This window comes from Ascidiella aspersa, chromosome 6, assembly GCF_963924565.1.
Source record: "Ascidiella aspersa chromosome 6, kaAscAspe10.2, whole genome shotgun sequence".
Classification (NCBI taxonomy): Eukaryota; Metazoa; Chordata; class Ascidiacea; order Phlebobranchia; family Ascidiidae; genus Ascidiella; species Ascidiella aspersa.
The window spans coordinates 29,122,579-29,136,914 of NC_139452.1; the positions used below are offsets into that span (position 1 = coordinate 29,122,579).

Below are 14,336 nucleotides of genomic sequence, written 5' to 3' on the forward strand. Positions count from 1 at the left end.
TCTGATTTCGTAAATTTATGACGTCATACCTGAAAATTGTTATGCCCCCTAAACAAAAACACTGGATCCACCCCTGCGCATAACATACCGCGATGCAAAAGCAACTTTCTAAGGAATCTTTTTTTTTAGAAAGAAAATAGGACGTTTCAGAGTAAATTGAAAGAGAAACATTTGCCGTTTCTTCGATGTCTTTTGTTGTTATTATTTTTAATAAAATGCTTAAAGTTTTGGCGGCTCTGTTTTAAAATCGAGTATTCAAATTTGGCTCCGATGCTGACAAAGGTTGAGAATCACTGGTCTAGAATGTGAAGTCTGAATCGAGCCAAAAAAGTGAACTCGAGTCTGAGTCAAATAAAAAAATTAACCCGATTTTATCTCTGACCAAGTTCGCCTATTACGTCGAGTCCGACTCCGACTCAAAACTATAAAAGGTTAATGTCCACCAATCCACTCATAGGAGTGTCATATAATTCAGTTCTTCGCAATAAGTGGTTGGCAATTATTTTGCAATATGCTATTCAATTCCTGCAATTTACTTTTTTCTGCCTTCGCAATTTGCTACTGCGCAGGCGCACGTCTGACTCGGGACTCCGATAGTCTTACGGAGTCTCACTCGACTCCAAAATCCAACTGCGCAGTCTTGGTCCCAACTGCTTCTTATTAACTGGACAAATATATATATATATATTTCCAACATCTTTCACTGGTCTACTTACGGGATTGACAGGGTTCGGTAATCACCACCCAACTTCTTGTAGTTTTGTCGGAGCAGAAATACAATGATATTGGCGAGTCTGGTACCAACGAACTGCACACAAAAATATAGCTGTTTTAGGGCCTGCTACATCCAAAATGTTTTGTTGCACCGGTGCAGGGGTCCCTGAACTACGGCCTTACGGTTAAATTTTTCGGGCCCGCGACATATTTTCCTAATGGTTCTGAAATACAGGCATCAAAACTTTGTTAGTCAAACAGTTTGTCGGATGTCCAACTACTAGGCTAAGTGTTGACGAAATTCAAAGCTAAGCAAAGCTTCCAAAACCTTTGTAAAAAATAAATATTGTTCAATAGTGAAAGCGGTAGGAGTTGCTTTATCTTTGAACGCTCAATTACGATAAATAGTAATAGCCTTTTCTTTATTAATAACGTTTTAACGTTCATTCAAAGCAATAATATTAACTACTAGGCTAAATGTTGACGAAATTTAATGCTAAGCAAAGCTTCCCAAACCTTTGTGAAAAATAAATATTGTTCTATTATGTTTTTAATTTTGGTTATCCGGACCTTTATGACCGTTGTGCAATCGAATTTTACACTCTTATTTGTGAGTTAGGCTTATTTATTGGGTTGTAGTTGATTCACACTTAAACTTGCATAATTATTCTAACCCACGCTCCCTATTCAGTCACGTAGGTTTTTTTGAAGCAAATCAGTAATAAATATTTTGCCGCCCTTTGTTTTATTTTTTTAGTATATGCCGCAAGCTGAAAAATGCACTGGACGCCCATTATAAACATTAATTGTTATATTGCAATTTAAAAGTTATACAGAAGTTTCTTTAAATATTTTCATCAGCGTAACCTCTTTAGTCATATGTGTTATATTCATTATAACTTACGTGTCATTATACAGATTAAAGTACCACATATCACCGAGATCTTCGACACTTTTCCATGTCTTACTATCAGTGGTTGGATGTAGAGAATACTTGTAGATCTTCGTTGTTTGGTTTTCGTAGAATATCCAAATACGAACCGTTCCTAGAACAGGTTCAAAGATTGCTGGTTAAGCCAATTTATTGTTTACAAGGTGTTTTTTTCTCGCAAGTTATGTTAAAATATTGATTTAGTTCCTAATCGTCGGGTAATGAAACTCCAATAGGGTATTATGACAACTTGGAAGGAGTAATAGTGAAAGCGGTAGGAGTTGCTTTATCTTTGAACGCTCAATATCGATAAGTAGTAATAGCCTTTCCGTTATTAATAACGTTTTAACGTTCATTCAAAGCAATATTAGGTTTTTATTAAGTTGTTTTTGTAGTTTGTTTTTTCTTATGTAGTATGTTCTTTTCTATGATCACAGGTCACTGTTTTATTGTTTTTTAAAAAGTTGTAGCATTCTTTTAAAAGAGGTAAAAGAAATAGTTTAGGAATACGGAATATTCAAATGACTCTCTTCAGTCTTTTTAAATTAGAATTTTAGAAAAATTTTAATTTCTTAAAGTAAATTTGTTTTGCATTTTTTCAACCAAATATTTTAATTTTGAAAACAAACTTGACCTGGTGCATATTTTAGGCTTGCTGCTTTCGTAAAATTTTGATTGACATCTGCTTCTCTGGTGACAACCAAATATCCACCTAGCTCTTCGCATCTTTTCTCTGCCGTATACGCATCGCTCAACTCATCCGATAAAGTGATCACGCTGTCGCCAACCGACGATAGATCAGGTGCGCAAACTACTAAAAACATTTTGTAAAACCTGGTCGACAGGAATTCGACAAGTGTAATTGTTTAAACGCATTTGCATACTTACCCACCCCGGAAGTCAGGTAACATCTACTTATCAGCAAAATACTTGTTAGAAATATCTCATTCATGTCGAATATTTCCTCCACCAGACTATGTTAACTTCTACTTATTTAATTACAGCTATGCACATTTTGTCTACCTAAACGTTAATGTGACTTCTACAGAATTGATCAAAATATTTTGTATAAAAAAATTGTTAGATCAAAGCTAAGGTACAACGTATCGCCAAATGAGATCTTGCGTTCGGATTTCACAGCAGAAAGGCCTTTTTTAGCCTTGCCTATCGTGCATAAAAATTATAGACTGCTGCATTCCTACACTAACCATTTTAAAAACACCCAAAGTACCAATATATTACTGCCTTGACTAATATAGTATTTTAAATACCTCACATATGGCTTTAGAGAAAACAAAGTTGGCCTAAATACAAATTATAATATAATCCCGTCGATTAATTTTGTAGCGCTATATATGTATGGTATATAAATACACTGCAGCAGTGCTTTTCTGCTGACCTTTTTAATAATCGCGGTTAAATTAAGGGTGACCATTTTGTTATTATTTACTGTTACGCTCATAAGGCCGACTTTTATTCAATAGGCAATTGCACTTTAAATAGCCCTAAACTTTTATATCCGGTAATAGTTTTAACCCTTTGCCGCCCTTCTTCATAAATTAAACTGCATAATTAATCGGGATACCATTTGGGCGATAACAAAACATACATTGAGAAGAAGTAACTGGCAAACGGCGACATTTTGTTATAAAACGCCAGGTTTTTATTTTTCACAATTACAATATATAGCAAAATATTTCAACTTAACAAATCGACATTATATTTTCTACATTTAATCAATATCCGTGCTTTACTAAAAAATGCATTTAAATATGATTAAACTTAATTTTAACGTACCGCATTACTTTTTTCGCCTTTTTATAGAATAGTAAGTTCTAATGCCAATACTCAAATTAAAGGGAAAGGTTAGTTAAAGAATAAAATATACACACTTTTACATACAATTAAGTATAACACTGCTTGAGAAACAAATACATATATGCAGGATTCAACTTGTTAGCTAAATTTTATAAAACGTGTATTTAAAAGTTTATTGTGGATTTACATGTCATTAAATGACAATAACATTTCATTCGCCACTAACAAAACCATAGAGCACAGAGGTATCACTAAAATCAAATATAAAACGCCTTTTCAAACCATTAAGGCAAGTTTTGGCATGTTGAAATGCATCTTTAAAACTAAAATAAAAAATTTGCATATTTAGAAACGCCTAACTAACACCATAATCTAACTTTCACTCAATTAAAAATGCTTAAATAATAACCTACAAAAGCTAAATTACTCTTAACATTTATCCAGTTATGTGGCCAAGACGCCGGTAAAACTGCAAAAAACACATTAAAATAACATTTACAAAATAACATTTACATGGCGTACAACTTTTTAGTGAATCTGTAGTTAAAAGTGGTGTCGAATAGCCAAAAGTTACACGTTGTGGTATATGTCAGAAAATATCCTCGCTTCGTGTCGGTTAAATATTTTGACTGTTAAATATACTTTTGCTGAAACGCCTTTAGATCGCTTAAAACGCGACCGAATATGCTACAAACATGGTGACGAAGTAAAACGTGGTTGATCTTCTATCAGGGTTGCATTTCAACCAAACTGTTCGACTCTGGGCTGCTGGAACTTTCACCGCTCAAGTCCGTCATTTCCTTGTCGGGTGAAAAGTGCATTCGCTTGCGTTGTAACTGAAACGATAAAGTTTTTTAGGGAACACACAATAAGAACTATACAAGGCAACGATGTCGAAAGCAGAATAGTCTATAACACCATAGTATTAAGACCAACGACACTATAAAGCCAAATACACAGTAATAACCACGACAGATCTAAATCGTCTAAATGGACCTAAACCTGTCAGAATAAGTTCTAATTTCGCCGGAATAAGACCTAAATAGCCAAAATAACACCGGAAAGTGTCGTGAGAGGGTATGGGACGATCAGGGGCCATAGGTCTGGCATCGGTTGTTTTGATGTCGCGTTAGGACGCCCTAGGTCGGCGCCGTTAGTGCGCTGTTGTTTTAGCACCAGATTGTTTTACCCTGTTCGGAGTTATTAGGGGATAATAGTAGGGGTTATAAATTGGGTTACGGTAAAATTATTAGGGAAGTTAGTAATCTAGGTACACAGAAAAGCCATCGCAGGCTGAATCTGTCGATCAATGACGAAAGCAAGGTTAGCAAAACAACTAGTCTGAAGTGAGGTTCGAACTCGCAACCTCCAGCCCTACCGGGCTAGATCACTGTTGTTGAACACATAGGTGTATGTTTTTTTTATTGATATTTTTTCATTGAATGGAGACTACTTATAACAGCTGAATTGTTTCTCACCTTCTAATTTGATTTGATTGTTCACATTGCTTGTTAATTGTGTCGCTAATTACTTACAGCTCGTAACTTAAAAGAGGGATAAGTTCGGTCTCCCCCACCCAAAAATAAGTCTGAATCAATATTTGACCAAAATAATGATCTTTTGGTGTTTGGTATTGAATCGAATGGTCTTACGTTTACTTAAATAACGGAATGAAATACGAAGTATCGCACATTCCTACTTACCGCTACAAATCCACTGTCGTAACTGTAACCGTTCATCCACGTCTTGAAGATCTTGTAAACGGCAAATCCAGGTATCATGAGCACGGAGCTTAGACTCATGAGGAAGGCCACTCCCTGCGCCCAACCAGGGTACTCGTAATCTTGGTAGGTGAGAGGCTGGTGGACGGCAACGTAGTAAAGAGCCATCAGCTGTTAAAGGGGAGAATGCGATTAAATGTGTACTATAAAGCTAGCAGCTGTGAATAGAAAGAATATGGTTAGAGGTGTATTTTCTTGAAAGTGGTAAATGGAATTTTATCGATGGTAGCAGCATTTAATAAAGAGCCATCAGCTGTAAAGGGAACAATATGCTTAGAGGTGTATTTCTTTTCCTTGCAAACTGTCACAAAAACTTAACTCACCTCACAAAATGTGGGTGAACTTCGAAGAGAGAATAATTAATCTACATTTTAAACTTTTCTAGACCTGGCAAATAAGCAAGGCATATATTGCCCCCATGAAGTATTTTACCCACACCCATCGAAATGTAGATTGTAAAGCTTTGAAATTCCGGCAAATAGGAAAGTTTTGTGTCATCTCTGCAAATACCTGTACCCTCACCTATCACTTACAGTGTTATTTTAGAACACTTGTTAGTTACTCCCATGAACTTCAAAGAGTGCTTAATCTGCATTCTAAGTTCTCTAGTTCCGGCAAATAGACAGGGCATAGAATGTTCCCCTTTATCCACACCTATCGCTTATAGTGTATTTTCAGCACACATGTTGCTTACTCTACAAAAATGGGGTCCCACTAACTTCGAAGAGAGCATAATACACTTTCTAAACTTTCAAAATCCGTCAAATAGGCACGTTTTATAATATTCCCGTGGAAATTTCTTTACCCACAAGTTTCGCTTGTGGAGTTTTCTCAGATCAAACATTATTCACTTCACAAAAACGTAACTAAGAGATCATAATCTGCATTCTAAATTTTTTAATTCCGGCAAATAGGAATGCATAGAATGTCCACGTTTACCTACACCTATCGCTTATGGTGTTTTTGGTACACACGTAACTTACTCTACAAAAAGTAAACCCTGCGGACAAGAGAGCATAATCAACATTTTAAATTTTCTAAGTCCGGTTCTTCCAAGGTAGCCTATTTAATGTCTCCCCGGAAATATCCACACATATCCCTTCTAGTGTTTTTCATACAAAAATTTTACTCACTCCACAAAAGGTAGGTCCCACGAACTTCCAAGACACCATTATCCACGTTCTTCCCCATCTATCTCCAATCATGTCCTTCATTTCCTCCCAGTACCTGTCGAATCCGTAGAACCAGGCGATGGCCACGAACTCACAAGCCACGATGAAGAACATTGACCAACCGGCAACCCCGTAGTTGTTGTAGATCTCGAACACGTACACGCCTCCCTGTAAGTAAAGTAGTTCCGTACAGTATTTTGGCTTATTTAGGGACATACAGCTGCATACAGAGAACTTAGAAGTACCAAAGTGCTTTATTATTGCAGTTTAGTTATGCTTTAGAGCAGTGGTCGGCAACTTTTTTTTGAAATACTCTTTCCCAAAATACTCTTTCCAGAACACGCCTCCCTGGAAGTAAAGTAGTTGTGTTACTTTTTTGACAGTTTTTTTTACTTTTCTAGGGACATACATCTGCATACAGAGAACTTAGAAGTACCAAAGTGCTTTATTATTGCAGTTTAGCTATGTTTTAGAGCAGTGGTCGGCAACTTTTCCCGCGGCCCAAAATACTCTTTTCAAAGCTAAGGCCCACTACGTAAAACCACTACGACAACAGAGACGAATCGAGGATTTTTGTCAGGCCTGGGGACATGCAATTTTTTAACATGACGTTAGAAAGTTACGCCTCACGCACTAATTTCTAAAAGATAGTACAATACATGTACGGTTATCCATCACGCGGCCCACAAATACATGATAAAACCTATTAAAAAATGGCTCTGCGACCTAAATTTGGGTAGTGGCCCTCAGTTTGCCGACCACTATTTTAGAGCATAATGCCTGGAGGTTATAGTAAGATGTGGTAAGAATATTTTTAAGCCCATACAGAAGTACACCATGTTAAAAAATAAATCATCTATGTTGAAAAAGTATGTTGAAAGTGTTCCAAACGTTCAAAATGCTACCTTCTTCTGTATGGGCTTTGATATTCTTACTAGTTTCGTTTTAGTTTCATGAAGTGCTTTAAACTGTGTACTAAATATGCTGCATGCGTATTGTTGACCATAAAAGCCAGCAACAGACAATTTTTACATAGAATTCCTGGGTATTTTTTTATAAAAAATCCGAATCGCCACACTGTTATATTTAAGACATGTTCCGCAAGTTGTGCCACTTTAAAAAACGAGCTTATAGCAATTTAGACTGACAATGTGCGTTTGTCAGCATTAGAAATCCTACTATCAAATATAAGCAGGTTTATAACAATGATTTTGCGTTGGTTCAATGAAGGCAACCATTTTATATTAATTATTTAAAGAAAAAATTAAAATGAGGTCGTTATAACCCCAACCAGGTGTTTGCAAATTTAAATACATGTGATTTTTTGACTTATTTTGTGACATGCAGTTACATACAAACAACTTGGAAGTGTCAAAGTGCTTTATTATTGTTGTTTAGTTGTGTTTTAGTTTCATGAAGTGTTTTTTTATTTGAATACAGAATGTGCTGTATGCTTTTTGTTGGTCGTAAAAGCCAGTAGCAGAGAATATTTTATTTGGGCTTGCGGAGTATTTTTTTATATAAAGTCGCATGGTCACACCTTTAAATTCTAGTAGTTAAAAAACGACTAAAAATGAATAAACGACTTGGTATTCTAGCGAATATTTTACCTCAGTGGTCATTGAGAGTCCAATACACATAAGAAGGAAGCAAAACACTGCTTGGGTTAATTCCCTTCGTTTGCGAAATATCGGAAAGTTGTCGAAGATAATTCCCATCATCGTTTCTTGGCACACAAACTGAAAATTAAAAAAAAAATGTTTTGGAAAAATTAAATGGAATCGTTAGTATTACAGCGATGACTTTCGGTGATAGCTTTCAGTGCAGAAATACGTGGACAGAAAGCAGGTTCTGAAGAGTTAGGACTAGACCACAGTTGTTGAACATATATATGTGTGTGTATCTCGCTCCACTCTGAGCCTGCGTCGCTTACTTTATAGGGCGACGCTCCCGGTATGACGGGGGTCGTGAGTTCGAACCTTACCACATACTAAATGTTTTTCTAGCCTGCCTTACATCATTGATCGACAGATTCTGTTAGTCTGCGAAGGCTTCCGATGTATTGAACCTATCGTTGTTATGCACACAATTATATAAGCTTTGTTGGATTTCTTGCACCCCAAATAATTAAATGAATGTAAGTATAAGAATCAAGTATATTATGTTGTTATCAAATACGATTGGTCTAACTCCTATTCCACTATATGGCTTATAATTCAACTCTAGGATTTAAATCAAAATTTTCTTCTGTCGAAACCTTGAAACTCACCTCTGAGTCGAATCCAAGGAATAGGATCATTAGAAAGAAGACGACACACCAGAACTGTGGAAGAGGGAGTAAGGAGAGGGTCTGGGGGTAAGCTATGAAGGCGAGGCCGGGTCCGGACGAAGCTACCTCCGCCACTGTAGTGTTCTGTAAGTCGGTATATAACACAGGTTAGTAATGTTCAGTTTGGTATATGTTGACTTGATGTTGGACTCGTACGGAGTAAATTGTCCGAAATATAGGTAGTATTTATTCCCATATGGATATTGGTGAAGAAATGAAACAGAAGTCCTGATTTAAGTCATGATTTAACACACGTAATGAAAATGTTAAGCCAAACCGTCACAAACGTCACTACTAATAACAAATAATTTTAAAAACACCTTTTTGTTGAGTGTATCCGTTTTCAAATTGCAGATAAAATGCAGAACTTTTAATTCATATATAAGAGATGCATTAGAAACATGTTCATATTATTCAAAGTAACGGCCTTTATATTCTAATTTTTACGAGACACATGGGTCAACATGCATAGTATGTAACGCTTTTTGGCTGATTATTATATTTCTTTAAAACGGACAAAAAATAGTAAAAAACAGGTAGATGTCAGAGCAAAGTGCTGAGATATTCATATTTACATGGCAAAAGCTGCCAAAAATATAGTTTTTTTGTCGGTCGCCCCTAAAGTTATGTATACTGTGAATACAGGTTTACCTGTACTGTACATATGAATGAGAATGGAAAACAATGGTACTGATGTGATCCCAATCATACCTGGTAGTTAGCCATGAATCCGAGTGTGGAAAAAACAGCGATGCCACTTGCAAAACTGGCAAGAGAGTTGAAACCGGCGATCAAAAATGAGTCCCTAGAAAAATGGTAGAATGTACTGTGAAATATAGCCCATATATACAAATAATTGCTTACAATATATCAGTATACTACTGGCCGATATTAAACTGATTGTATTTGTAACCTTGTAGTACTACAAAGCAAATGTTCCCATAAAATAACCTGAATTTTTCATGACTGACAAAGGCAGGTATAGATTATAATCATGACGAAAATGTGTTAAACGTTTTTAATATAAACCTAAAAATTTTTGTCTATTAACACAAACACCTCATTATTTGCCACAGTTTTTTGCTCTTATTGCAAAACCTTCGGCCCTCGTATTACGCCCCCAACCTAACAACCCTACCATGTCAGAACCCACCTCCAAAAGTCGTGCGTGTATTTGTTGTAACTTCCCAGGGTCGCTATAGCGCCGCAAGCGGTGGCGTACGAGTAGAGAACTTGGGTGGCTGCGGCAATCCAAACCTAAGTAAGGATGTTATATGTTACTATATAAGACAATGCACTTTGTTTAAGTGTAAGTATTAAGAACCTTATTCGTACTGTGAGCTATTCCTGTAACACGAGTTTCAGGTGTAAATTTTCGGTGGAATGTATACTTTCAACGTTTTGCGTTTTCAAATTGCTGACGCGGCTGTCGCGGATAAATAACTCTCAAGTAGGTTAAACCAACACGAAACTAACGCTCATATTAGAACGCGTGCAGAATGTGCACAATGCGTGACATGCGTTCTAGTCAAAAGACAAGATACATACCTCTTCTACTACGTGGTTTTTCTGCGGCTAATTCGAGTTGTGTGACTGCCTATTCTTCGGAGCCTATTAGGTCGTTACTGACTGCGACTAATTCTTCCTTAGCTATGTCCTTATAGTTTACCGACCTTGTTTTATGGCAGTGTTGTAAATGACTTGTATATCGGAAAGTCTCATAATATGTCGCAAAAATAAATAAATGTCTAATTTTCGCTTTAGGAAAAAAGCATTGTACGTAAAACCGTTGTAAACCTTAACCAGGCATTTTTACTTACTTGTATATCAGAAAGTCTCACAATATCCGGGATGAGATAATACCTCAGTCCGTCTCCAGCGCCCTCTAGTGTTACACCCCTCACTAGAATGATGCCGATCAAAAGAAAGGGAGCTGTAGCTGTGACGTAGATTACCTATGACGAAACAATAGACAAACAAAGGTAAGATTCATTTTAAAATACAAAAAGGTAATTTTAAACAAAGCGAAGATAGCTGCGAGAGTATAATTTTTTTCTCGTTAGCATTGTAATTTAATGATATATATTTAAAAAAAAAATTATAAAATGTTATATAAATCTAGGCAACAATTGAATTCTGTTTTAACTTATTTTTGCGAAATATTTTTTCATAAAAGTGATAAATTTAACCAACACTAATCGTGCACAGACCAACAAAAAGTAAGGAAAGATGCAATAATATTTATATAAGATTAAATAAACTGTTTATTAGTCGCCTGAATGGCCAACACAGTAAAAAAATATTTAAAAACATAAATAGCTATCGAGAAAAAGCCTTGAGCAAAGAAAGGTAAAACGTTTCACCTTGGCCGACCACTTAATGCCCTTGAAAGTGCACAAGTAAATCCAGACCCACAGAATAAGAAGATAGAGTGCTAAATCCCACCTCATATTTCCCGGTTTGTCGAGGCCCGAGGAAACGTTGAGAACTTCTCTCCTAAAAATAAAAATGATATAACTGAGGTCCTACGCAAAACCAATTTTTTTCCAACCAAAAAGAACCGATACCCATTGCCTAGTGGTAATACTAATTTGATATATTTAGATTTGAAGCAACAACCGACACTCGTGTAGCCAGTTTTGTAAACAAGTCATTTTGAAATAAATTCCTCGTCAAGTCTTAAAAAACAACTTGAACACAAGTCAATTATTTTACAAATATAAAATAAAATTGTTATGAGGGCAACTCAACTTCTTGACTTGAACGACTGATAACTTGGACTCGGACTTGACTTTTTTTTAGAAGACTTATACTCACGTCATTTCACAAATGACTTACAAAATGTCAGCATTACACAACTGACTCACATCCAATACTCAGTGGCAGAAGATACAGTCCCGTTTGGGTACAGGGTTTCATTCTTCCACGTTTTGTTGCCAATTCCTTCAGGTGTGATGCAGCGTGCTGTGTTCCAGTCGTTGTCACAGGTGGACCAGGGTAGGGTGCTCCGAAAGCTGTTAACAAAGTACTTGAGAGCCCACACCAGGATGATGGGGTAGCTCACGTTGGAGTGAAACACAACCATAGTTTGCGCGAAGGCGATTCCTGCAAATCATAAACGGGTTTTTATTAAATTGGTTAATGTTATAAATTAAAGCGCTTTTTAAGAGCATAATTCGGACGTCGTGCCCTTACGGAGTTAAGATAATTATGTAAAAATGCAGTTTCATGGCCGATTTAAAAAGGGGAACTGAAATACACATGGTATAATTGTGAATAATTTGTAAAGCTATGAATGCCCAAGTTTTGACTATAGCTGGTAGTAGTGGGAATAAGTGATGGTGGAATATAAGTGTAATTTGTTTAAAAAAATATTCTAAAATTATAAATGTTTTATATAAAGTAATCCGCGCGCCGTTTAAATTGCTTTGTTTGACCAGGTCTGATCTAAAGCAATTTGTAAAAACATAAAATATTTGAGTGTCCAACAGGTTACCTTTGAATATTGGCACGGTGGCCCAGCTCTGCACGATTCCCTTGCGCACTTTTTGACCGATCGAAGTTTCCAGAATAACCACAGGAATTGCGATCGTGACCGCGAAAAAGAAGTAGGGAACAAGAAAGGCTCCTGGAAAAAGGTAAAGAATGTGCTAAATGTTTTGAATAAATCGATACAAGCTGGAGGTTGTAGTTAGACGTATTTATATTTATAGTCAACAAGGTTAAGAAAACAATGGTCAAATATCACTAAATAATGCCCTTCCTGTTTTTGTTTAATTAGTGTAAAGGCTTAAAGGTAATATCCCCTTGTTTAGGACAGCGATTTTCAAATGAAGTTCCCTGATCGTCTATAGAGTTCCCCAATAGCCCAAATTTATTAAAAATCTGAAGTAAAGGGCATATAGCTATCTAATGCCGTCAAAAAAGCTTGCTGAAACCAATCAGATCAGAATTAAAATGCAAGAACAGCCACGTTCGTTAGAGAAACAACCTGCGGTGAGGTTCGAACTCACGACCTACGGACAAGCCTACAAGTTCATTATTTCTAGAAATTAAAAAATTGTCGCAGCGTAATATTTCTAGGTTCTGATCAACACACACAGCGCAATAGGCGAGAAAATGACTAGTTAGTTCTACCTATAGTCAGTCCTCAACAACATGCAATGGTAGGTTAAATCAAGGAGCCAACATCTATTTTGTTAGGGTATATTGTCAAGGCTTTATTTTACTTGTCGTTTGGAAGTACCAATTAGTCGTTATAAATTGAGCAAGGTATCGAATAAAATCGGCGTTAAGCGTATTTTCCTATTAAAAACACACCACGATTAGAAAGCTACAGTTGTGTGTGGGGTATAGTATCAATCAAGCGGCTTTCGATTATTACATGAGTGTTATTATAGATGGTCTGCTCCATGGTCACTTTAAAAATAGAGTTAGCTCCACCAGGGAACATATCAATAGATACAAATCGCTCTTCTGGTGTAAACGAAGTATAAACCGACGTTTCGGCAGCAGATACCAGCTGACCTCACCAGGGTTAATAATGGGATTAACTGTAGATTTTACACGTTAATTATTAACCCTAATGAGGTCAGCTGGTATCTGCTGCCGAAACGTCGGTTTTTAAATCGTTTACACCAGAAAAGCGATTTGTATCCATGGTCACTTTGTACCATTTGTATGCTATATGTAATTCACCTCCACCGTTCTTGAAGCAGAGATACGGGAATCTCCACACATTTCCCAACCCAACCGACATGCCAACTGTGGCAAATAGAAAGTCGAAGGATTTGGTCCATTTCTGCCTGTCCACGTGTTCATCCTTCACAGCCACGAAATCTTCGCCTTCAGGTTTGCCCATGGTTAATTAAGGCCCTAAGATTCCTAATGCAAAGGATAAGTAAAAGTCACAAAATAATGTATCAAACGTTTTTTTTTTTTTTTTTACACCTAAATAAATATCACAGCATTTCTTTTTAACAGTTTTCGTTTATTTACACTAAAAGATATATCAAACATGTTTTAAATATATGTTTCCTAAACAAAAAAATATCACACATTTTTTTAACATTTGTTTTCAATTTTATTTTACACTAAAATATATATCAAACATTTTTCTTGACATTTGTATTTAATATATATTACACCAAACGATATAACGAACGTTTTTTTAAACATTGTTAGTTATATTTTTCACACCAAAAGATGTGGCCTATTGAACGTTTTAGTAAAATTTTTGGTCAATTTTTAAGACACCAAAATATATTTTATTTATGCTTTTTGATATTTTTTTACACCAAATCACATATCAAACATTTTTTTTTAAATATTTTTACATCAAAATAGCCTATATATCAAACGTTTTTTTAATGGCACAAATGCTTTTCAACAGCAGTTTAATACCTTCTTCTTTTTACTTGAAGCAGAAGCATTTCATTTAAAAGAGCTGGAATTAAAACGCCCTAAAACCACATTATTACATTGAATAGAAATTCTTTTGAATTATCAGTTTTTTTTTTCGCAGAGCTTAATATTTTAATGCAAGTCGTCCAACGTAAAAATATTTCTAGATAACTGGTTTTAAATGATTA

General features: G+C 35.9%; 1 protein-coding gene across 1 annotated transcript; it reads right to left on the reverse strand.

The window, feature by feature from the left end:
* Positions 1-3,291: 3,291 nt before the first annotated feature.
* Positions 3,292-13,624, reverse strand: LOC146141171 (sodium- and chloride-dependent taurine transporter-like). The gene is made up of 12 exons (XM_083393022.1): positions 13,444-13,624; positions 12,242-12,373; positions 11,613-11,850; positions 11,109-11,241; positions 10,566-10,700; positions 9,899-10,002; positions 9,457-9,550; positions 8,686-8,829; positions 8,027-8,155; positions 6,378-6,584; positions 5,167-5,355; positions 3,292-4,299 (listed from the first exon to the last, which is right to left on the reverse strand). Exons 1-12 carry the CDS (start codon positions 13,604-13,606, stop codon positions 4,192-4,194), a joined length of 1,776 nt encoding a protein of 591 aa, XP_083249148.1. The 5' UTR covers positions 13,607-13,624; the 3' UTR covers positions 3,292-4,191.
* Positions 13,625-14,336: the final 712 nt, after the last annotated feature.

What these genes read in the sequence shown, in the direction of transcription:
- LOC146141171 (XM_083393022.1), bottom strand. Translation starts at nt 13,606, where the DNA reads ATGGGCAAACCTGAAGGCGAAGATTTCGTGGCTGTGAAGGATGAACAC. An exon ending in TCTGCCACTGAGTATTGGAT is followed by an intron (nt 11,242 to 11,612) that starts GTGAGTCAGTTG and finishes TTTTATTTTTAG; the next exon opens with GAGAGAAGTTCTCAACGTTT. An exon ending in TGAGACTTTCTGATATACAA is followed by an intron (nt 10,003 to 10,565) that starts GTAAGTAAAAAT and finishes ATCCTTACTTAG; the next exon opens with GTTTGGATTGCCGCAGCCAC.